At 42.8% G+C, this 25,599-nt stretch overlaps 2 protein-coding genes across 11 annotated transcripts in view; one reads left to right on the forward strand and one right to left on the reverse strand.

The window, feature by feature from the left end:
- Nucleotides 1-23,321, forward strand: part of PPM1E (protein phosphatase, Mg2+/Mn2+ dependent 1E) — a 69,895-nt gene extending 46,574 nt beyond the window's left edge. Inside the window, exons 2-7 of the mRNA XM_080383366.1 lie at nt 9,625-9,743; nt 14,366-14,565; nt 16,306-16,494; nt 17,271-17,414; nt 17,729-17,822; nt 18,097-23,321. Coding sequence (XP_080239492.1) covers nt 9,625-9,743; nt 14,366-14,565; nt 16,306-16,494; nt 17,271-17,414; nt 17,729-17,822; nt 18,097-19,166 — 1,816 coding nt within the window. The 3' untranslated portion in view covers nt 19,167-23,321. The remainder of the gene's footprint in view (nt 1-9,624; nt 9,744-14,365; nt 14,566-16,305; nt 16,495-17,270; nt 17,415-17,728; nt 17,823-18,096) is intronic.
- Nucleotides 23,322-24,186: 865 nt separating this feature from the next.
- Nucleotides 24,187-25,599, reverse strand: part of TRIM37 (tripartite motif containing 37) — a 30,937-nt gene continuing 29,524 nt past the window's right edge. For 6 of the 10 annotated variants that reach the window (XM_080382744.1, XM_080382749.1, XM_080382741.1 and 3 more), the window contains 2 exons: nt 25,305-25,389; nt 24,187-24,736 (listed from right to left, as the gene is read on the reverse strand). In XM_080382744.1, coding sequence (XP_080238870.1) covers nt 24,706-24,736; nt 25,305-25,389 — 116 coding nt within the window. In that variant the 3' untranslated portion in view covers nt 24,187-24,705. The other 4 variants (XM_080382747.1, XM_080382746.1, XM_080382745.1 and 1 more) reach the window with 2 other exon arrangements.

Below are 25,599 nucleotides of genomic sequence, written 5' to 3' on the forward strand. Positions count from 1 at the left end.
AGGTTAAGGAAAATATCAATGAAAGTTTATTTTTAACAGAGAGAAAAAAATAGGAGATGAATCAGTGGTAAGTAAATGATATGCCTGAACTTTTAGGGGTAAAGTGTGCCCCTAAACAAAGTTTTCTGCAATGTGAGCTTTTCTAGATAGTGTGTCATTAATATTTTATAGTAACGAGAGAAATCATCAAAAACTCCAACTAGAACATAAAATACAAAAAAAAATATGCAGGTATCTTCAGAGCAAGTTTGAACACTCATTGATTTTTAGACAGCATCTTTTTCTGGCTTGACAAAATACAGAATTTATAAATTAAATCTTATGTATACTGTGTGCGGTTTTATGCTGATGTTGGCACACTTTCAGGTGTAAAATTAAATTACTTTTTCCAATAAGGCAGCATGGATTGAAGCATGGATTCCCTTCTTTGCTAATGGAAGTCGTAGAAAGACATTGAATTATGCTGACTTTCAAATTGACTGAGAGCCAAAGGGAAAAAAATCAATGACATTTTTAATGTCCTGTAGAGCTTTTAAACGGGCCTCTGTCTAGCAGAGAAACTCACTATAGGGTAACTGTTGTTGACATTGGTTTTCCAGTTAAGAAATTTATTTCTTCAGGTAAGCGTGCATTTTGTGTAGATTTAGGCTTCGTTACCGTTCCAGACACAGAGATGCTAAGTAGGCAGTGACTGGTTTTTGGAATGGCAGTCAGAAGACTCTGGTTACAAGGTATGCGTGTCACTCAAATGCAAAGCATTTCTGTTGGAACAGAGAATGCACTGTGTAAATACACTGGCTAATCCCTGTAAAACAATAACAACAAAACCCAGAAGGATCTTTTATTTCAGTATAATAATTATATCTCAGTATGGGTAATGGCTATAAATTATCTTTATTTTGATTAATTAATAATAGGGTAAACAGAAGTTTTAAGAAAACTTTTTGCTGTGTCTTTGGATTTACATAGCTGATTCCTAAAGATCTAAGCTTTATAATAAATGTCCATCAAATATGTGGCTTGCTGGTATATTTTAAATTTTATAATATATTTATAATTTTGTAAAATGCATTTTATAGCAGTAATTAAATTTTTATAAAAGACTGTCCGATTCCTCAGAATCTTGCTGCTTAGATAAAAATGTTCTGATTTAGATAGGGGGAGACTGCAGTATAGATGCATCCTCTGCATCTCAGTATTGTAACTGAGGTTCATGGATTCTGGTCCATTTCTGTAATAAAATGATTTCTCTTTGCATTCCGTCAAAGTCTAAGCTTATGTTTCTCTTTGTAACAGATGGATATAATATGGCTATGAATGACTCTAGTCCTGGAATACAATTTTCAACAGCAAATTTTGTATCCTCAGTTCTTTGATGTAATGAAGAAAAACTATCATACAGTCACTTTTGGGAATTCAGTTCTAGCAGTAATTTGGCTTTCAGCTCCTGGAAGATTCATCTTGGGGTTTTTAAGAGTTGTTCATGTTATAGTAGACAACTTCTGTCATTTTCAAAGCAGCCTTTAACGCAGGTAGCATCAGCTCTACAGAGATTGAAATGCAAGTAACCTCAGAACTGCCATATTGTGAGAATGAGTTAAAGAAATCATAAAATTAGGTTTCAAAGATAATATACAGACAATCTATTCAGCAGAATAGCTCTGCAGAAGCTGTTTTATGTAGTTTGGATTCTTCACAGTTCACCCATTCAGTGTCAATTGCATCTTAGTGACGGTCATTAAATCACGAATGCTTATGAGTGCTTTGTGGACAGCAACCATTTATTTTTTAAATATACACTAGCCTTCATGACATTGTACCTCATCAAACAGACAAAGGTGACCTTTTTATTTTGTCTTGCTTACATTTTGTTAGCTTTATGTACTGTCATGTGCACTTACCCCTGTGGAGAAAGAAAGTGGCGACTTGCTATGCAGCAGAAAATGGATTAGAGGTCTCAGTCTAATTCATGTGTTGAAGATAGTACTTAGAAGTCAAGGGTTTCCCTTAATGACCTGTATTGTCAGATGACATTCTAGTAGCATCGTTCTAAGAACTTGATTTTAAATGTCTGGTTTGTAAGGGAACAAGGCTTTTGTGCTTGCTCAGTCTGTCTGCCTGTCGGGTTCCTCCCACAGATAAGCTTAACCTTGCAGGCCAGTTTGAAGCAAATTCAAAAGATGGGTTGAAGTCTGAAAGATAACCGAATACCTGTCAATTTTCTGAAAACTGGCAGCAGAGTGGGTGAGAACGGCCCTTCCAAGGTAAAGGCAGGGAGGGCTGAGCCCTGATGGATCTCTCTGGCAGCATCAGAGGGCCAGCCCCTGCCCAGTTCCCCGTGTGTGCAGTTTGTCCTGTCAAACAGACAGTGACGTTGGGGGCTCTGGGGAAAACCGCCGTGCTGGAGTGGGGGGGCCAGGGACAGAGCGTGCACATCTGCAGGGTGCCTGGGCTTGCTCTTCCTGCTGCTGGTGGCAGCGCGTTTCTCGCTTGGCCTTTATGTAGCTTCTAAGTGAGAAAGGTGTTCACGGCACAGTGTGCTGGAAACCTGTTAGACGTGTGCTGAAAACACAGTGGTGCAACAGAGGTTGAGCGCTTGTGCAAACATAGCTGGGAAGGGGCCTGAGCTTAGATTTGGCACCCATTAACGAACCTAGTGCCAGCTGCCTCTGGGCCTCAGAGGCTGGGAATTGGAGCTGCGCTTGCCTGCAGAGCTCGACTGGAGAAACGAGGTAGGATATCCCTTTGCAGCCAGGTCTCCCAGGTAGTCAAATAAAATATTATATGAACTATGCTCTTGCAATCACGCTTTCATAAGCAAATTTTTGTCTTCATTTATTTTTTTTCCAGCATTGTGCCAGTGTTTTTATTTTGCTCTCTGCCCTGATTTTCCCTGTTGTGGGTTTTGGGGCTTTTTTTTTTTTTAGTTTGATATGCCATGCAGCACAGCACTTTGCTTCCTCATTTACAATATCCTATAAAGCCCCCACGACAGAGTGCAGCACCTGAGCCCTTTTATGGGATCAGTGCCAACGCACTCATAATTGAGTTCTGTGGTTTCGCAAATGTTTCCCATCTGATCACCAAAGTGATTTCCTAGAGGTTTCCATTCATGCCTATTTCACATATCCTTCACTAGATAATAATTTTGTTGACTCTTATTATCTCATTGAAAAAGAGGAAAGAATTTGAATATTTTTTCTCTCAGATTAGATCTTAATTTGTGAAAAAGTCAAACCCAATGTCTTTGATTTATAGTGGTTAACAGCTTATTTATAAAGGCATTTTAAAATTGTTGTTCTTTTGGTGTTTTGTTTTGTTAAGGTGGCTATTTTAAAATTGAGGCTATAAAGTATTTTTACCAATCTTAGTCATAGCTGTCAAATATGAGCTTCATATTTCTATTTTATGAGACAGACTTCCAGTGATTGGAACTAAGTTGAGAACTTGCATTATTCACCATTAGCAAATTCTTTAAGCCTAATAACTTGCAGAGGGAAATTATTGTTCCTACGAAAGTAATTTTATTCTTGTTCACTACATTTATCTGTGGGGTCTTTAGGACATTTCTGAGAACCCTAGTCTCCATAAATGCTTTGACAAGTAAGATACAGCTATTACAAAATAAATACAGTGATGAATACTGGAAGTCTGATCCATATGTTGAAGCATCTTAATCCAGCTGTTGAAGATATTATCTGTATTTTATTTTTTTAAAATGTCCAGTTAACATAGACTTAACTGCAGGAGAATATCTATATAAACTTGATCATACTCTCTGGAATATGGCAGTGAGCACAATGCAAAAGGTTAAAGATTTGGTAAAAAAGAGGTACCACCGCAGTGTCTGTCTAGGATGTGAGTGTGGTAAACACATCAGAAAGAGTGTGGTTTTGTAATGGTTGTGTATTATATTTCTGTTGCTCACAACTGTCACCACAAGGACAGAATCATTTTGAATGTGACCAGGCAGCTGTCTCTGTGAAGCCTATAGATAGCAGCTTCCTTGTGTAGCACATTTTCAGCTCCTTCAAACAGATTTATCAAGCATCTTTACTGTCTCAACACTGCCAGCTCAAATGACTTCTCAAGGAGCTTTGGTTATGCAATCTTTTAAAAGGTGCATTGTTTTTTCTGTTTGTTTCTTTTTTGTGTGTGTGTGCATTGGGATTTTTTTAGTAACTCACTGCAGCAGCTAAAATCTAGTGCAGGGTTTCACCATGTGTTAGGAAAAAAGAAGCATACTCCATTTGTCCACTGTGACCGGGCTTTAAATAAGCATCAAAACTTTCACCAGCTGTGCAAAGCAGCAGAACAGCACAGGTCAAAGCGGAGCAGTGAGCTTGCAGGGAGAGTGATGCTTTGTGAGTAAGGAGATGAGAACCTGCAGAGAGATGGGAGCCAGAAATAGCATTTGTTTGGCATGATTAGAAGATACATCCATAATAATTTTGAAGTGTGAGGATTGCTTAACAGAATATTCCTCTCTGAGTCCTGTCTGACTTCCAGCAGTTAGGAGACAAACAGAAGCTCGGTACCTTGCCTTTCTGGATGGTGGCTGGAGCAGGAGGCAGCTGAAGGGGAGGGCTGGGTAAACAGCCAAAGGACCTTCCCAAAGAATTTCTCTGCTCATTACTGCCGCAGTTCTCAGCATGGGAACTTTCAGTAATAAAGACTTTAAAGGCTTCTTCAAAGAGCTTCCAGGCTGTATCAGAAGCTCCATCTGGAATAAGTCTCATGAGGCTTTGGAGTGTTTTGTAAATACAGGCTGGGGACAAATGAGGTTTTTCTTAAGTTGAATTTTGCAAAACTTGCTTTCTAACAAGAACTTGCAACAGGCCACATGGAACACGGGAGTGTTTACCAAACTGCATCCTCTAGCGTAAAGCCTTTTGGAAAGGGTGCAGTTAGCTTGTCATCCCTACAAAGTCTTTCACTAACGCAGTAAATTATAGTCCTTATGGGAATGTGCTGTACTTGATTCTTTTCAGGTCATGTTCCTGGTCTTGGATTGCTGTGTGAAACTATATAGGATGATTTATACTGTTTGCCTGTGGATTTGTTTTGTGTTTCAGGAGATTGAATAGCATTTCTATTTAAATCATGTTTCATTCTAACTAAAACAATTGCTGTTTTGTAGTGTCAGGAGATTCTTGAGGTAACAGGAACACTGTATGTTTTGTGATTTACTGACCATTTTGGCCATTGAAAGGCACCAGTACATTTCATTCCATTTTTCCTGCTTTGTTTGGGTTTAGTGATGCCTCATCAGGTACCTCAGACCATGACAGTGTTAAGTATTTTCAGTGCTTGTGGCGCTCAATTGTGTCTTTTGGTCAGGGGCGGTAATGAGTCTGTAGCACCATTTTCCCATCAGCAGCACTAATGCTCCAGGAACACCAGCATTACCAGGCTTTAGGAACTTGATGTCTGTCTTTCATGGTTTTCTCCTTTTGAGATGCATCAGCTTTTCTAAAAATGTGTTTCTGTCGTGCAGTTGCTTATGATGCTAAGTTAGCTGCGGGCATCAGACTAAACCTGCCTGTCTAGAGCTGTTGTTTGCCTGTGTATTGCACTTAGCACTTCTGGCTGCCTATGAGAACAGAGAATATGGAGCGAGAAAAAAAGTATGAAAGCTCCTTAAATCTTGTAGAGATTGAAAATATCTCCCATTATCATCTTGATATTTTTCCCTTCAGTTGTGCTCTTATCTAGAAACCTCAAAGTATTTTACGAACACTGAATTAAGCCTTCTACAGCCTTCCTCCTCCTCCTCCTCTCCTCGAGGAAATGACATTATCATCCCTTGTTTGTAGATGAGAAATCGAAGGTCTGAGTGGTGAAGTGACTCGTCCAAGGTCAGCTGCTGCATTAGTGGTATAGCTATGAATACACATAGGCATTCTAGCTCTCAGCTAAACAAGATCCGTGCCCTCCCAGCTTCAATTTGTCATAGCTTAATGACTGATAACATTTAGGCATCTAGAACGTGGCCAAAGGATTTCTTTTCAGCAGCCAACAGGTAATCCTTAGTTACGCCAGCAGCAGGACGCAGTGCACCTCCCGTGGTCCCCATGGATCCTGTCTGCTACTGCTTGTTTTGCATAAAAGATGTGAGCACAGGTGAGAACTATCCGCATGGCAAAGCCTGGCTGTTTGAGTGTGGGTCTTTCCTGCTTTGTGGGATGCTGTAGATGCTCACCTGAATGTTTACTTTTGTAATAAAACCAAAGACCCTAGACCTGATTCTTCATTTGTCTTGGTGTAACAATAATGAAGTGTCCCGGCAGCAGTTTGACTTCGACATCTAATCTATTTTAAAAGGAGTAAAAAAACCTCTAGTGCAGTCTGCTATTCCTTGAAGGGGAGAAGTAATTCAACTAGTCTTCTCAGGAGTCAAGTACGAGAAGTAAATTTTGAGTTGGGCTATTCAGGAAGAGGAAGTCATCTGTCCGCATCTGGTCACTTCCCTGCTTACATGGCATAGTCCTGTAATGGCTACATAAGAAGCTTTGTGATGAACAAATGTCAAGGGCAATTAATTCTTTGGCAGGCAGCTGTTATTATTAGGACAGAGAGTGGCCAGACATAGAAGGAAAAGCCTTCAGCTAATTTATTTTCTCTACCTTTTCCATCAAAATTGGTAAGTCACTTAAACCCCACTGGTGAACTTTCATGCAATAAGAATTTTAAATCTGCCATCTTTTTTTTTAGTAGGAGATCTTATATTAGATTTAGAGCACAGTGGAATAGCTCAGAGAAAATGTTTGGAAAGTCTTCACCACTTTAATGCTATCAGGAAGGAGCAGAGTTGTGTGTTAAGCTGGTAACATAATAATATGTGGGCTGAGCTAAGCCCACTTCAGACTGTTTTTCTCAACCTTAATTGATGGAAACGACCCACTTTTGGGCTTGATTTATTACCTTAGCAGAGTTATTCCAGGATTGCTGCAGTGCAACTGTGGGTGTTCTAAACACACCCACGCTGCCAGAGAATCAGGAAGGATGTACTTAAAATCCTCTAATTTATCTAATAACATCTTTAGTGGCTTTTTGTGTAGGTTTAGTATTGTAATGGAAATGCACTTTTTGGCTAGATAAAGAGCTCCTGTGTGAAACTGCTAGCATTGGTTTAGGGACATGTAAATGGCATATGGGGCTGATGGGGGAAATACTCAGACCAGCTCCGTATGCTGTAAATGCACCTTTCAATTTTGTAATCTGTCAGAACAATTAAAATAATACCTAAAATTTCAGATATGAATGTTCACAACTCTTGGTCTTTCACAGACATGCTCTTCCCGCCTTCCAAGCCCAGTCAGAGCAGAGGTTGCTCATGTCGGGGGGGTATTTTTTCTCTGCTGTTTAGGTCCTGAACCTCTATTTTAGCAATTTTTACTGCCTCAGTTCTTAACCACCTTCCCTCTCTGCCCATCAGTGGACGTTCCTGAGGGGCTGTTTACAAGTGACACACAACAGGTTTGGTTTTCCTAAAAAGTTCCAGCACTGAACTGGTGAGGGGGTAAGCCTTGGACTGGGAAGCAAGCTCAGATTCCCGCAGGTGCTACCACAGCCTGTTACGTTCACGCCTGAAGCGAGCTCTGTCTGGCTTGTGCTTGTAAATGCTTTCAGCACGGATTCTTCTGCTGTGTGTTATTTAGGCTGAACCTTAATCTTCCTCTGCATTTTTGCAGAACGCTGTCCTCACAGCGCTGCTAAATGCTGGCATAATTATTCTGTCTCTTGCTTTTTTTGTCACATGGAAATTGCATGTAACACGAACAGTAACGAGTATCACCGCTCTGGAGTACTGGAGCTAATAATAGAAATGAAAAACCTGCTCTCTGTGAGCTAAATAAAGATGGACAAGACAAGATAGAAAATCAGCTTCAACACACACCAGAAGTAAAGGAGGTCCCGGTGTGTTTTCCTCTTGCTGATTACTCTTAGGACTGGGCATTGCTGTATGTAAATAGGATCAGAGTTCCTGTGCTGTGCTGAGAGGAGCCAGTCCTAAGACAGCTGATTTCCTCCAGCAGTCGTGCTTCATTAGCGGCGCACGTTGCTGAGGCTCAGAGGTGATGCGTGAGCAGAATACTCGGCTGCTAATTCTAGGAAATACTCTTACTGATGGTGCAGTAACATGGTATGAGTGGCTTTCTGCTTAACTTCAAGGGTCAGAGCTTGTCTCATGACAATATATGATTCGGCCGAAGCCATTTATTGTTAATCTTCTATTTAAATAATTTATAGATATGTTGAATAGTAATCAGTGAAGGTCGGAGGACTTATTTTCTATTCATTTTTCAAATCTGTTACATGATCTTACTGTTTGCAGCAGCATTTGATGTCATGAATCTGGAAAACTGTATGGTAAAATGGCTTTTCTAAAAAACCCAAGTCTAGCAAATCTGATTTTTTTTTTTCCTCTGGAATTCAGATTTCACTGCTGAAGCTCCAGCATGTGGGCCAGTTTAGCATGGCAGTTGGCTTTCCTGGGCAGTGAACCAAATGCGAATGCAAGTGACGGTCGCCATGTGCTTCTCTGGCTCCAGAGTGAAGCCTGATGAGTCCAGTTTCGCATGTAGAAGTTTTTCTGCTCTGGATCTGGTTGGACGGATTGCTTCTAGGCTAACGCCTCCTCTCCAACCATTCTGAAAGCATGTGAACAGACTTAGCGGGCCTAAGCAGAAGAAAAGGTTCAGGAAGTGTATGTGCTCGTTGCCTGTTCCCTGGGCTAGCTGACGCAGAATTCTGCTGTTGATGGACGGTTTCTGAGACTGACATTAGTTTGCATGTCTCTGCACAGTCCTGCAATGGGAGACATTGTTACCCCTGGTGATAACCATGAAATCGGGAAGTTTCAGGCTGTGTCAGCAAGAGACACCTGGAGAAGTTAAGGCAGACCAATGGGAAATACAAAGTCATGCATAAATAAAGAGGTATTAAACTCCTCTTGAATGAGACAATGTACATTAAAGTGGCCTTGGTTTGCTATAGATTAATTATCCTTGGGAGATATCAGGCTTAATTAAACTACAGTGAGTTAAAGCCACTTTACTCATGATAGAGATCATTCATGAGGGAGCTTTTTAACCTTATGCACATCAACTTCATGCCTCCTATGGGTCTGCTTTAACTTTCAGCGTCCCTTGGTGAGGTTTTGAACACTGTGAACTCTGAGGACTTCTCTAATCCTTTGGAATCTTGACTCCAGTTCTTAGGAGGAACTGGACAGAGTGGGCTTAAGATAAAAGCATATAATGCATGTGTAGAAAATGTACGCTAAGCAAGGGTTGCATGACAGACTCTGGAGGGGGGTTCAAGTCTAGATTTGAAAAGCATTTAAACAGAGGTTACAAAATGGAACATGAAAACTGAAATGGGGAACATGAGAGTGAACTAGAGCCACTAAAATCCATGCAGGGAGTTTGAGGTCTTGCTGTGCAGGGTTGTGGTGCTGTTTAGCAAAGAAGAATCAGAAGATTTACAAATCTTGGTTCAAATTCCTGTTTGTTTGTAGAAAAGTATTATGTATTTCCTTGATTGCAAGTTACCTTGCTAAATCAGATGAAAACATCATTTGTGGCTTTCTTTTTGTGTTCTGTCTTTTTTCTTTTCCAGTAATTGCCCTTCATTTTTGGCTGCTGCTTTAGCTAGAGCAACTTCAGATGAAGTCCTTCAGAGTGATCTTTCGGCACACTACTTACCAAAGCATGTGGACAACGCAGATGGGATCATACGTAAGTATATCTGTGCATGATAATGTACAGTTTTACATGGTGTGGATCTTTCATTTATGTTGCATACTGGAACACTCTGCGGATAATTCATAGATGTTTAAAGTCAGCAATGACTTCAGTGATCTATCTAGTCTGACCACTTGAATGGTACTGGATTTTCCTCAAATTAATTCCTTCTACCAGCTAGCTAAACACAGTTGGACAAGATTTCTTGTAAAGGAATATCTTATATTGATGAGAAAAGATTAATGGAGAATTTACCACCACTTCTGATAGAGCTAGTGCCTAATTTCTTAGTCAAGGCTTTCTTGTCTTTGAATCTTGTCTAGTTTCAACTTTTACTACTGAATTCTTTCTCTGTTTTGAAAAGCCTTTCTCTGGTTTTACTTGAGTCCTTTATCAAATTTTTGCACCTGAAGACCAGGTGGAAATCTCTCCTTTCTTTTAAGTGCACCTTCACAAGACTCTATCTGGTAGCCCTGAATTTCTTTATAAGCACTTTAGGCTATGTGGTCTTGCTGCTTGCTGGCAACTGCTAGTTGTTCTCCTTCATCTTTAGAGCAAAGTCAAGTATACGTAGGAAGAGAGAATTTCATTCTGAATCATTTCAGTCGGTGTGTTTTTTACTATGGCTTTTAATTTTTTTTAAATTTAGTTCTAGCGAAGGGTAGTATAAAGCTATTTCATGCTTAAAAGGAAAATTTCCTTTTCTCCATTCATCTATGCTGGTTAACAAGATTTTGCAGCATCCAGCTCAAAGCCATGCACCCTAAATCTCTTCAGGATTCTGCTGACCTAAATAACCTTGAAAAACTTTCTTAGGTGCTCGTTACAATGAAGAGCAATGTTTCTCACATGTATTGAGAGGAATTCTGTCATTTGATCTTGAAAATAGTGTCACCAAACTACTTTGTCCATTCCTTCCTTCCCTGGTTAAAGAAATACATAAACGATTCTGGGGATAAATAGGACATATAAATCTGGCTTTTCAAAAAGGAAGGTCCTGCTGTAATTCTCAGAGACCTTTGGAAACCTGAGAGACAGAAAAACATGCTATGGGTTCCCTTTTTGTATGTATTGCTGCCTCCTCCTGCTGAGCAGGTAAATGGAACAGATTTGTCATTGTTCTGGCTGAGCAGCCTTCATTAATTTCAAATTGAGATCTCTGAGACTTGCATAAATATTTGACAGTCTCCAAGGAAATGTTGACTAAGACTCCACGCAGAATATCTAGAGAGTTCAACGAAAAAAGGAAAAAAACCCACAAACCCCTCACACCTACAGAAATTGCCATTTAAATATACCTAAATCTGTAGTACACAGATGCAAGCATAGATTGATATGTGCACAGCCTATAGCAGGCACTAAAAATATGACTCCAGATGCAGTATGTTGAGGTGGATTGTCATAATGAAGGTACTTGAAACTAAAATACACCTTTACAGATGCAACATAAAGTGTTAAATAGGAAGATAAAAGGGGAGAGGAAGAGAGAGAACATCTCACGGACTGTAGTAAAGTAGTGGTTTCATATGAATACTGCAATTTCAAATAATATACCATAAATGATAATTTTTGAAACGGAGCATTAGCTCAAGTGATGCAAGGTTTGGCTAAGCAAACCATAACAAAACCAGGGAGATTCACGCAAGACTGAAGGAGATTTCATTGCAAAAGGTCAGCAGCTGCATTCTAGCTAACTTTCTTAGCAGGAGTCTTTTGAGAAACCTGGACTAGTTACTTGGAAGAGAGCTGTGACTGAACACTCTGACTGGTACCACACAGGGAGACTTTCATGCTTCGAAAGAAAACAAAGGGAGCTGTGGCAGGTGACAAAATTGGTATTTCTACATATTGAGGTTTTGTGCTCAGAGTTCACTGTTTATCCTAATGATGTTTGGACTGCTACAGAATGTGAAACTGAGCTGAGTTTAGCTGGCTGGTTTTGATATGCAATTCTGTGTTGGTTTTTCTTAAGAATCCGAAAAGATTTTTTGCTCTGTATAATACAAGGAGACATTTACCTGATTTGCCTCAAGTATGAAATCTGCTAGAAGAAAAATAAAAAATATTCCAGATTTCCTTAGTGACACATTTCACCTTAAGAATTACAGCATGACAAATCATATTGCATATTTAGGAGTAGTAAAAGCAGTTATTGGTGTGCTGGTGAAAAGGAAATTAGAAACTTTATGGAAGAAGAATGCTAATCTTAAAAGAAGGAGAACTGTTTTGAGTCCAGAAATGTAGGAATGCAAGAATATGGCCTGTTACATTTGGGGTGACCATGTGTCTTTGGATCTCAAGAACAGTATCTTAATGTCATAGGCCACGACTGATTCTTCCCCTCCAGTTGCACTGGAGAGGAGCAAGAGAGCCTCCATGAGAACTGAAAGACATTTGATCACCTTTTTAAAGGTCGGGTTAAGAATGTTTAGTTTCCTTTCTTTGTAGAGGAAGATATTCATGTGGGGGTTTGGCATTGTTAAGGAACCACCAAAGGAGGCTGGATAGCAGGACCACGTTACACGGTGGAGGTATCTGAAATGTCCAGCAGACTTGACAAAGCACATCACAGAGTCCCATTACCCAGCCTTTCCAGGTACTAGCAGATGGGATGAGCATAGCCAAGACACAAAGAGGTCATTGACTAATCAGAGACTGGAGTTCTTCAATTAAGGAAAACCTTGGTCATTGGCTTGATGACATGTCTAGAAATCTGGGTCCTGATCCCTGTTGTCACACTGTCTGCATTTTCAAGAAAGGTCTTAAAATTTAGGTACTAAAAAGAAGAATCTGATTACTGGTATTCTTTCTACCCTAATTTTGCCCTAAAAGAACTCAGTCCTCTGTGGGAACAGTAATGCCTGAGCTGGATTTCCCACTCGCTATGGTACAATTAAGCCTTACTTCCAACACTGGGGATTTTGGAGCAGCAGGAGGGAAATGAAATTCTCCATGACACAGCCGCAATGACAGCTGAGTCAGCTCTGGCTCAGCGCTGCAGCATTAACAATTGATGAGTAATTTACAGCTGTGAGGGGGTGGTTGAACTGTTGTGGGCTTTTCTCCTGTTTTAACCTCAAGAGCAATTATTGATGATGCTGACACTACGCATACTCCTGGCTAGGGAAGGTTTTTTGGTATCTCAGTACAGCCAGTGGATTTAGTCCCTTCCCCCTTCAGAGTGACACTGTGAAGCGTAACAGCCACATCACATTGAGATGTACACCGTTTCCCTTCATAGATGCCCAGCAGAAAGAAATGGAAGAGCAAGTCTGTGAGGGTCACTTCTGGCAAATATAATTTGGATGTGTCAGGCTGTACATGTTCCATCTTGAAATATAACACCCAGCAAAGAGATTTCTGGTGGCACTGGTGAAAGCAGTATAGGTGCTGTGGGGAACTGGTGCACATTACTACGGCAGTGGTGGGATGACCCCAGTCATTTGATTTCCACCACCTGTTTTTAAAGCTGCGTGATCGAGAAGCTAAGACTCCTTCTCTTGATTGTGTATATAGCTTATTCCCAGCTTAACGGCTGCTCTCACAGATCGAGCTTAAACCAGCTCATAATCAGCAGAGCTGGGAAAATATTTTCTTCCCAAGGATCTTGGCCCCTTTGATCACTAGAGCCCGCATCTTGTGTAGACCTTAGTACAGAAATTAGTAAATGCTCCTTTTAGTTGCTTCACAGAATTTCTGTGAACTGAGAGATGCTGTAACTCTCCCCTCCACTCCCTGTTCTTTGAGCCATTCCTCCTCCAGGAGTGACTGACACCCATGGATTGCTGCTGTTTAGCCTTGAAGATCTCTGGCTTTGGTCAATGATCATGAACAAAGAGATTTGGATGTGTTCAGCTCTGATGCTTACTTTCTGTCTTCCTGCTCTGCATTTCAGAACAATCATCAATTCCCTGACTTTTCACGTTTTAAAATTACTATTTCTCAGGAGTGACAGTTTAGTATTTTTTAAATTTAAGACCTTTGTCGTTTTCTCATTTGCTTATGCAGTTTTCTTTGACACACAGTCTAGTCAGGAATCTGGAAATAATGTTACGAAACTAAGAAGGTACCTGAGTGTGCGCACTACTAAACGTGTGCACTGCCAGAACATCTTAAAGTAACGCTCCTGATTTCTATAGATTATTTACTACTGTGTGGCTTCAGTTCTGCAGTGAGGTGTTGTCTGGAATAGATAGTTTGGTCTAAAACCAATACATCACTGTAATGGATCGTGGCTTTTGTATGTGACGCTACATGCCATGACAAAGTCCTGTCAGAGCTGCCATGGCCCTGCTGCACCACCCCGTGCAGTGACCCAGGGGATCAAACACTGAGGGAAATGGATTTGCTTTTCTTTTTTACTGATGCTGCAAATGAGTTCCCCAAAGGCATGGGGGAATGCTTAAGTTAAAAAGACAAACAAACAATGAGCTGCTTACTGGCGAATGCTGATTATGGCGAGTTTGGCTTCCTCTTTTTATGCATCAGAGCCCAGAATTTCCCTGCTGACATCCATTTCAGCCACGTGGCTAAAATGGTTTTGTAATGTAAGCAAGAAAAAAATTATCACTTACTAATGCTCTTAGCCTTTCATTTGTGGTTTTTGCCTTCCCCAGAGATTGAGACGGTGAAGCTAGCCCGCTTAGTCTTTAGCAAACTGCATGAGATCTGCAGCAACTGGGTGAAAGACTTTCCGCTCCAGCCGAAGCCCCACCGCTACTACGAGACATCCATCCATGCCATCAAGAATATGCGCAGAAAGATGGAAGACAAGCACGTCTGCATCCCAGACTTCAACATGCTCTTCAATCTTGAGGTAAAAAGAGATCACATGGAAGACAAATACATATGCTAAATTCAAATTCCATTTTGGGGGAAATTTAGGCAGTCTTCCATTATGGAAATGAAAGCCATACCTGTGGGCCTGAGGAGGATTGACAGTCAAGAGAGAAACCTGGTCTTAAGTCAGTTCAGTTGATATTCTGTAACCATAGCAGCAGCGTGATGTGGTTTCTACATAGGGTATGTAGAATAAAAGAGCACTTTTCACCGACTTCTGGTGAAATGTCATCTAACCTAGAAGGTTGTACCTGGCCCATCCTGATGTAGCCACTCATGCAGTGGCTGAAGGCCTGACATGCCGTTGTGCAGAAAGCACCCCTGCTATTGTGAGTGGCAACTGATGCGCTGCAGCACCACGCGATAAATCAAGGTAGGAGCCTCTCTTTGGCTGAAGGTGCCCAGGTGCAGAAGGGGGTTGCCAGCGGAACTGAGGAAGGGGTTCACCTTACAGTTCATCATGGAAGCCCATTGTCTACAGGGGTGGGTCTGTACTGCTTTTTGACCCTTTCTTTCAAGAATAAGGAAGGAAAGTTTTAAAAAAAACAAACCAAAACAACAAGCAAACAAAAAACCAAACAGAAAACACAAAACTTCGAGGAGAGTGGGGTGCGGTTCACACAAGAATCTAGCAACATGGGTACTACGGAGGAACTGGGGCCAGACTACCCCTCACTAATTTCTCTATGTGGCCATCAGTCAAACACTCAGGCTTGCTCTTCCTTCAGATATAAAACCGGACGCTGAAGAATGGCAAATAGAAGAAAGTGGCAAGAATTTTACCTTTAGGATCAGAATGCTGCCTAATTGATACTTTATTACGACCTGTCACTTTAATAACCATTTTCTGCCCCACCCACATTCTTGTCTTTAAATGATATTAATGCAAACAGAGGCAGGTATTTCCTTTGCCTGTCAATTGTCAGCTTTCTTATTCCAATTTGTGTTGGAGCCCATTACTTAAAAATTACAATGTACAAATATTCTAGTCATTGAGATGGCTGTCAAGGTTGAAGTGGCGCTGACAGTGGGTTGGTGTGCTCTATGTATGAATAGGCACAGGAGTTGCTGTCTCTTGGTACAGCATTGTTTCTCTGTTTAAACAGATAAGGGGAAGCTGAGAAAACTGACTTGAAGATGAGTGATTCTGCTGTATTCCATTTTTGAATGTAATCACAATTATCTGATGAGAGAGCACATGCTGGTTTTTTAAAAAGCAGGCATCTACGGTGATACGGAAGAATGAAAGCAGAGGCTGGCTGACTTCACTTTTTACCTGTACTGGCATTTTATCCCTGGTAGATTCCAGTCTTGATGTAGACTTCATGCAAACTGGATTGGATGTGCTTCTCTCTCTGTGGTTTTTACCGTCACAAAAACTCCTGCACGATTTGATGAGAATGGCACTTTTCATTTGAGTTGAGTGACTGAATAGTAACAAATGGGACATAAGGAGCACTGAGAGCGCTACGCAGGTGATTCTTGCAGGGCCTCTCTCGCAGTTTGCAGGTACAATTCATCAGCAGTAAGGTGGAAATTTCCCATTGATGGAAGTGAAGATGGTCCCAGTAGCTTGTTTCTCCAGTGGAGATTCTACCTCTAAGTGTAATTAAGTGACGACACCATGAATCTCAAGTTCAAAAGTTTTAAGACAATCTTATTAGCTGTTTGCGTTGCCTTCTCCCGAGTTGTTTTCTCAATGTGTTTCTGTTGACAGGACCAAGAAGAGCAAGCTTATTTCGCAGTGTTTGATGGCCACGGGGGAGTGGATGCTGCCATCTATGCCTCCATCCATCTCCACGTGAACATGGTCCATCAGGAGATGTTTCAGCACGACCCAGCAGAGGCACTGTGCCGAGCTTTCCGGGTGACCGATGAGCGCTTTGTCCAGAAGGCAGCCAGAGAGGTGATTTGAGTTACCTGGGCTTGACCCTGAAAGTAATCATCTGTAAGCCTGTCCTTGTTAGCAGAGGTGCTCCAGGTGCTGTGCCAAGTGCAGGCCAGGGGCAGCACAGAGCTGTGCATGCACAGCCCATAGAGCCGGTGCCCACTGGTGGGCTTCTCCATGTTCTGTGAAGATGTCAGCCTCCACTTCTCACAACATCCAGTTCATTTAGAAGGATGCTGCTGTTACTTAAACCTATGCTAACTAGGTTCAGTCCTTGGGGTGGTTTTTTCCCTCATCTCTACAACATACATTTTTCTTAGCTCCAGAAAGGAAGAATAAATGGGTAAGTGACTCCCAGGCTTCCTAAACTCATGCAAGGGCCAAGCTGAGTGCAGGGAACTCGCAGTGCTTACAAATAAACCTCCCTCCGAGTTCATTAACACACACGCATTTCTATCGGCAGATAGGAAACAGGCACGGGAAGTCAACTAGGAGAGTAGCACGGCAGATCGCCAGCAGAGCCCGGCTTCTGCAACGCGATTCCATGCAGGGGAAGTCCCGGGGCAGAATCGATCACTCGCGTTCAGCCAGGTTGGCTCTGAGGGGCCGTTACTTCTGAACGGTCGTAGCCGTAAGGAAAGCGCTGCCTGTGCCTCCCTGGGAACAGGCTGTGGATTTGGAATATCAATGTGTTCTGTCCTTGAGTTAAGCAAGAAAATACTTACAACTCGTTCTTATTTACTTCTTTAAAACTTGGGGCATTTTTTTTTAAACTTTCATATTTTTTTTTCCAGAGCCTGCGTTGTGGAACCACAGGGGTGGTGACTTTCATCCGAGGAAATATGCTGCATGTGGCTTGGCTTGGGGACTCCCAGGTTATGCTCGTGAGGAAAGGCCAAGCTGTGGAACTGATGAAACCCCACAAACCAGACCGAGAGGTGAGAATGGCCTGTTTATAATGCGCCTGGGCAGTGTTTACTGCTGAAGCTGACAGGTATCAGCTTTATGTGGGATGCTGGGACACTGAGTGGTGCCTTGCCAGTGTCTCCTGGAGCAGTGGCATATGTTCCAGTTATCCCGGTTTGCTTGGAAGTTGGTAGGGATTTGTGTGCAAATCCTTAGTTCTCATCTGTTGGGCTTGTGGCCTCCACCGCGCTGTGTCTGTGCAAACCCCCAATGTTTACTAAGTGCTGGGCATGCGGCGGCAGCACTGAACGCTCTGTCCAAACAACTCTGTCGCCTTGCTGTTTAGGATGAGAAGAAGCGCATTGAGGCGCTCGGCGGCTGCGTGGTCTGGTTTGGAGCCTGGAGGGTGAACGGGAGCTTGTCAGTCTCCAGAGCGATTGGTAAGAGGGGGCTTTAATTCCTTTTTTGAGAATTGCTTTTCTTTTTAATTAAAAGCTTTCAATTTTCTAGTGATCAAAATTTGAAATGCAGCTGAAGATAGACCTGAGAGTGATAACCTCTGGTTTTTTCCTCTGCAGTTTGAGGGAATAATTTCCAAATAATTGCTTTAACTTGGGGTAAGAGTCACTGGCTCCACGCTGTGTTAATAAAAAGGTTTCCAGATGCCGTGGCTGCAAACCCACGGTCTTGCATATCTCTGTCGTTTTCCTACAGGGGATGCTGAGCACAAGCCATATATCTGTGGGGATGCAGACTCTGCCTCCACTGTACTAGATGGCTCTGAAGACTACCTCATTTTAGCCTGCGACGGCTTCTATGACACAGTCAATCCCGATGAGGCAGTCAAAGTGGTGGCTGACCATCTAAAGGAGAACAACGGCGACAGCAGCATGGTAGCACATAAATTAGTGGCGTCTGCTCGGGATGCCGGTTCCAGCGACAACATTACTGTCATTGTGGTATTTCTCAGGGACATGAACGCAGCAGTTAATGTTAGCGAGGAGTCAGACTGGACAGAGAACTCTTTTCAAGGTGGGCAAGAAGACAGTGGGGAAGATAAGGAAAACCATGGAGACTGCAAACGACCATGGCCCCAGCACCAGTGCTCAGCACCTGCAGACCTAGGGTATGAGGGACGCGTGGATTCCTTCACCGACAGAACTAGCTTGAGCATAGGGTCCAGCATTAACCCGTTTGATGATCCAGGCTATTTAGACCTGACAAAAACAGAAACTAGTACACCTCAGAGTGCCAAATGTCTGCCACCAATCCAAGTGTTTAGTCCTGGCATACCAAAGAGCGCGAATTTGATCCACGGCTTAGCAATGAAGAACGAATCACCGGAGCGCAGCACGTCACCGATCTGTGGACAGAGTGATCCCAGCGAGTACAACGCTCCTCTTAGTTTGGGTGCTGCTGGGCAGAGCATCTACAGGGTGAAGGGTTTATCCCCCATCTTCTTTGGGCTGGAAGATGAACTGTTCAAATCCTTGGGAAAACAAGCTGCGTTCTTTCCCTTCCGGCTCTGTAACGGGAAGAGACGACGAGGAGCCAGGCTCAAACCAAAGTTTCACACGCCGCTCTTGGCTCGTGAGCCTTCCCATATAGAAGGATCGAGTCTGTCCTTACCTGTCCGGGGCTGCCGTAGCACGAGGTTGTCGGTAAGACACTCCCCGTGGTGGAGGCTGGCTAGTCATAACGCTTACAGTGAGAGCATGTTTTTGATGCGAAGACAAAGTAATTGTATAGCAGATTCATACCTTCATCAATGCTGTAACATGTAACCATCCCCCTCGTGTTCCCCTGTCCGACTCCCAAAGTAGACATTCCCAAAATAAAACTGGCATCATCAGAAAGCGAAACAAGGTGGGCATTTCAGAACTGTATTCCAGTCCCCTGCAAAGCTCAAACCATGTGTAAATAGATCTAGGAATTAACCAATGTAGTCATTTCAATCTCAATGAAGTTTGCTGGTGGTGCCACCCAGAGCAATGCCACAGCCACCCGACCACCCGCACACACCAGTATCGAGCCACATTCACCAGTGAAAGCCAAACAGCCGGTTCACCTGGAAGGACACGGTTAGGTTAAGTGTCTTTAAAAACACAGAGATTGAACCTGCCTGAGATACGTCTGTGGAGCAATATGTAAAGAAGGATCCTGGTTTAGAACTGCGAATTTTTTTTTTTTGGGGGGGGGAAGTTTCCATAGAAGTCAAGGTGTGGGTTGTGGGTTTTTTTGTGTTCTGCTTTCTGTTTATTTCAGGCGAGCATTGTGGCGAATTAGAAAATGACATCCACTTTTGCAGGTAGACGACTAAAAGCCATACAGGGTTTTACCAGGTAACTTGGGAATGGACAAACTGAGCTCCTGCTACTCTGTTCTCAGACTCTAGTTGAGGTACAGACTTATTATTTACCTGGTTTTTTTTTCATGTAACATAAAATGTGGAATATGAAGAAAACTGGTTTTTGTAGTTTTTAAAAAAATTATTTCCTATGGCTAGAAGTGCAGTGTAGGGAATTTCGTATCTTTCTGGTGCTTTTAGTGGCATTTTTCTCTTTGTCAGTTTAGGAAACCGTTCTCAATTAGTTTTGATTGAACATGATTGTGCTTAATGCTTTGAGCCAACCTCTTTCCACCCTAACTTCATCTCAGGTCTTAAAAGAAACCAATCCGTGGAGATGTTCCGTACGACACTACTGTCACTCAACCAGTCAAACCAGAGAACTGCTTGCGAGAGATAATGAGCAATTTGATGAGCTGTTTGGTTTCAGTAATGATTTCTAGATAGCAAAGGCATAATTTAGTATCAAGTTGCAGCACGGAGTATGGCAGGATGCTGTGCCTCCAAGTAGCGCTCCTGCTGCAACGTGGTGTATTCCAGCAGGTGTAGGAAGGGCTGCCAGGCTGCCGGAGCGATCCAAAGCAGACGGAAAAGCTGTGGACACAGATGAGCAGGGGCTGCGCTTGGGGTTTAGTGGAGAGGATAAAACTCCCTGACCAGCCAGAGCTCTGCTTCGGTTAACCCGGGGTTCAGGAAGGAGGGTGAGGAATGTCAGGTGCCCTTTGCCCTTCTTTCCATAAGCAGAGCGTTACTGATCAGACTAGGGAACCAAGGAACCCACCAGCTTTCCCCTGCTCTCGGGGAAGGGTTAACTGGGACATAAGTAAGCAGACGATTCCCATTGGCTCCACTAAATACACAGCCCGTTACTATTCTTTGTTACAGTAAGACATTTGGAAGAGTATGAATAAAGTCCTCATAGGCATTTATCATACAATTCATACCATTTTAGCAGTAACAATAACAGTATTAGTATTTAGCTAGAATTTGCAAAGTATTTTAATACTAAGTAGTCAGGAGATTATTCAACACGACGAGATGGCAAGGTCTGAATACTGCCAATTTCCGCTGCTTCTACCTTTGATGCACTATTTTAAAAGCAATCTGACGAACAGCAAAAGGCTTTGTGAGTAACCAGGAGTTGGAGTGTGGCTTTAGATTCCTTTGATCTTTTTCAGACTTTTTGTTTAATCTTATGGGATCATTGGCTCTTATCTGTCATCTTATTAAGCCTTAGCTGTTGTCAACGTTCTCTTTAGCTGCAGCATACGTTCCAAGTCAGATTTACTGAGGAAATTTGAGAAACCATGAAATGGTAAAATATGCAACTCTGGGGCATCTCTGCGCTGCCTTTGTTTTAAATTCTTTGCAGTAATAATGACACATTGAAAGTCCATCTTATAGCTGACTGTCGCGCTTCGGAGAGAAAGGTGGTGTAAGTGCAATTCTTTGTGGGAATAAAGTAGGGTGAAAAACTGCTACGGATGAGAAAACTTCTTCCCAGCCTGCAGGAGCAGTGGAAGAGCGCTGGACTGCACGTGTGCTGTTTTTGGGAAGGATCTAGCTTTTTAGGTGTGGATTCATAAATGATAATTCTGCGACTCATACCATTTATCTCGCTAGGAGAAAAAGAAAAAAATCAAATCTACCATCGTAGTTCCAGTGTGGTCAGGTAAAAACATTGTATAGATAGCAAGTGTTCATTTCTTCACTAAATGCATATTTATAGAGTAGATAGGAACCATTTGTAAGGTAAGTCCTTTAAAGTTCTATAATATTAAAAGTAGTGGTTATTGGTCTGATATATGCTGCTCTTGATTCTACACACTAGACAAAAAAGCAGTGCTTTGTGAAATGCAGTGTTTTCTCTTAACGCCACTGGTGATAGGAAGTAGTTCTCTTCAGTTTGGAATCCTGTGCCCTTATTTGCTGCTTGCTAACGTAAGCAATAATCCCTCTCTAATGGTATCTAAGTGTTCTGTATCTCGTACTTTGATCGTCCATCTGGTGACAATGTAAAAATATTAGGCTAATATAAAAGTATCTAATTGTATTTATTAACTGTTGATACTGAGATTCAGTCTGTGACCTGTGTTTTGTATTTTTATCGTGTATCTTAGTGGTGGTGAAATTTGTATAACGAATCTTTCCAATAAAGAGCTGAAGTATCCCTTTTCCGCGTTAACACAACCCGCATCAGTTTCAGTTTACGTGTTAACCGTGTTTGCAGAACTAGGAGGTAGGTAGTGAAAACATTTTTTTTTCTTTTTTTTTTTTTTTTTATTAAATTGTGTTGGTTTTGAGAAATGGCCTCCAGGCTGTTTGTCTGAAGCTGCTCAAAACTCACTCGTAAGCTCTTCACTGTGAGTACTAGCGGGATTCACTCGATCCCCACTCTGGTAGTTTCCTGTGTACACTTTGTAAATGTGCAACTCTGAGGAATGTCTGCGTTGCAGAGAGCAGTATAGCACCAGACCAGGGAGCTGTTAACAGTTTTGATTTGCACTAAAGGTGGGTGGAAACGCATGTATATAACTTTTCTTTACCTAGAAGTGCCATCAATTGTCCTTGCAAGTTCAAACCATTCAGTATTTGAGTTCGATTGCGTTGTAACACCGAAGGACAATGTCAAAGCCGACTTTAACTTACGCCACATTTATAGTGGTACATCATCATAGAAACTCCGCTCTGTTTTTGGAACACTGTGTGTCAGTGAGAAACGCGTTGTCCTATGGGCAGATAAGCTGAGGCATAACGAGTTCTGTGTTTATAGATATGGCTGCTGTAGTTCAGGTCCACTAAATCCTCCTGACCCTGGCAATGTTCTGCGGGAAAAAAAATTAATGAGAAAGATTGGTCTAAATTAGGGGCTGTTTTAGCACAATTTATTCACTTGGAACTTGTCACGTAAACAAAGCCATCGAAGGGGATACTGCAGCTTTGTTCATGCCTGTAATTTAGGGCAATCTTTCTTTAATTCATATCCTCTCTGCAACAGGAACAAAACTTTCTACCCTTGTATCATGTGCAATAAGTAATAACGACGCATTGACACAACCTCTCGACTTTAGCGTTCATCCCCTTTTCCAGCCCTCGCTAAGCAGGTGATCACACTATACTTGCCAGCATTAAAGCTAAAGAAAAAAAAACAAACCCCACTGATAGGGTCTAGTACAACTGTTGTATGTCACAACTGTGTTCTGTTGGGTTTTTTTTCTCTCCTTTATGCTAGAAGACATCTTGGAACAAGAACAGGGGGAGCTGGTTGAGACCACCCTGAGCACTTCTACTCCTGCACGAGTACTTGTGTAGGTAGCCAGGCGTGTTGTCAGCTGCTGCACTGGGTGCTCCTGTCAACCTTTCTGTATTATCTTGTTCATGAAACTAACATGTTCTTTATGAAGTGAATAAATTAAAGCTAACCATTTCACAGCGCTGGGACTTTCCCTTGGCAATCTTGTTCTACAGTTCACATATGAGTTTAGTTATAACCATGTATTAGTCATCCATCTTTTATTTATGAAAGCTGTTTATACAGGAAAAACTGTTGAAGTTTTACCAATATCTTAATAAAACAGTAATTTAAACCACACTTCAGATAGTCTGTTTATTTAAGAGCCAACAAGAGAGCAACCACCATCAGACTTAAATGTCTTTACTGGGGTGAAAGCAGACTCCTGCATGTGATATACGGCAGCAGATGACGCCATCTAGCACGGGCCGATACAGGCCCTGTATGGTTACCCAGGGCCCACGGCAGCCCCAGAGGGAAGGGGCTCTTACAGCACGGTGTAAGTTAATTCCACAGATAAATAAGCTTTCCAAGCCTCTTTTCCCCACCTCTGGTTTAAAACCCAGTTGCGCAGCCCCTAGCTCTCCATGAGGTGAGCAAAGCAGGATGGTGCCGGCTCCTTCCTCGCCCCATGAAGGTTGGACACCAACTCCAGAACAGATTGTGTGGCTCATCAAAACCAATCCCCTTCAGCTTGGGCCTCTTAATAAGAGCAGAGCATCTGTGAGTGCTGAAGAGGCAGAGCTCCATGATTACTGCTAATTGAGCTGTGTATAATAATCACCATGCAGCCCTGTACAAGAGTAAACACTCGCACTGCACTGCTGCGGTGTGTGGCTTGTCACCGGCAGTGCAGCCGTTACACCACCAGCCCTAAATACAAACCCAAGTTTGATTAGAAAGTGCCGATTCTCTTCGCTGCCTGTTTGAATAGAGAAGGTTTAAGGATGTGGTCTGGCTTCTACCGACACAGCTTTAAAAAATGCCAGATGGATTTAAATGCTTTTCATGGAATAATTCAGGAAAAAATGACAGATGTAGGGCAGAAGAAAATTCCTCTCTAAGCACTCAGGCATTACAGCAGCTCAGTTCGAAGCAGGAAGCTGAGCCCACCAGCAGTTCCTACCATTTTACTTAGTTACACACAAACATCTAAAACTTCACATCAGATTTCAACATTAATTTTATTAACAAAGTGCAAACAGTTTTAAACTAGGAGTTGTACAGCACTTACACCGGGACAGTCACACAGAAACAAGGGTGGTAGGGCCAGCCGAGATGAGGACAGCCAGCGGTTACAGCTACTCATGCTTTGTCACTAACCAGCTACTCAGCTCTCAGCAGAGCTTCACAAGGAGTTTAGCAGCTCAAAATGCAATGCACAGTGGCAAAGAGTTTGGCAATGGGGGTAGTTGGTCCACGTCATGGGCTGGGGAAAACAACTGCCGTGCCAGCGGTTCTACCCCAACACCCTCCCAGCCACATCCGCAGGATTCGGCAGTCTGACACAACCGGCTCACACCAAGTAAAATGAGGACATTGACACACCTGTGGTTATTCCACCACCAGAACAGGGGACACATTCTGGAACAGGGCTCCAGCACCTCTCAGGCAGTTTCTTCAGAGCATGTGAAGCCGGCAGAGCCAGTGGGAACGCAACCTTTAGTGTAAGGGCCTTCAGAGGTCACTTTGCCCCACTCACAGGTTTAAGACAACTGTAGAACTACACAAGGGTCACCGACGGCATGGAGCGCGCACACAGCCAGAAACAACAGCCTCAGACTAAGCTCCAGAGGGTAAATGCAGCTCTTCCCAGGGACACAAGCCAGCAGCTCTTCAGGCCCATTCTCTATCTGCTCCAAGAAAAGCCAGCTTTCACTGACCACCCTCTGAGCACGACAGCTTTAAGGCTTCAAGCAAACCTCATCTTAAGTCAAAATTTTATGCCAGGTAATTAAATCCAACCCCAGTTTCCTACTGATGATTCTGTAAGCAGGCAGAGCGCAGCCAGTCTGCCCTCAGCACCATGCCCTTTCTAAAGGCTGCCTTAAAAACGCAGGTAGCTGCGTGGTCCTGGGGAGCCCCCCGAAGCAGAGCAGGGGTCACCTGTCCCCTGTCGGTCTCCTGGGGGCAGATGGCAGCACATCAGATGTACAAACACTCGCCCCTACTCCCAGTAAGCCACACAGTGCCCCTGACCTCTGCAGCGGGAGGAGCAGCAGGGGAAGGTGCGGCCCCGGGGCCACAGCCCCCTGACAGGCCAAGGCAAATGGTTACTGTTACCTGGTACCGTCTTCTCCAGCCACAAAGCTGAGATCGTCAGCACAGCCTTGATCACCCTCCGGGAACGCAGAGCACCGCTCCGAGGCTGCAAACAAACCACACGAGGAGCCAGTCACCTTTACCAGGCAGCAATCATGTCACCTGCGAGGCCCGCTGGGCTGCACCTCAGCCCCAACCCACCCATACGCCATGTGCTCGACGCTGCTAACGCTGCCACAGGGTCTTAAATATAAGACCCCTTTAAGTCAAGCACAAGATGAGCAATGTTGTGATTCCTGGGATGAGTTGTGAGGTT

This window comes from Falco punctatus (assembly GCF_963210335.1).
Source record: "Falco punctatus genome assembly, chromosome: 1".
Lineage (NCBI taxonomy): Eukaryota > Metazoa > Chordata > Aves > Falconiformes > Falconidae > Falco > Falco punctatus.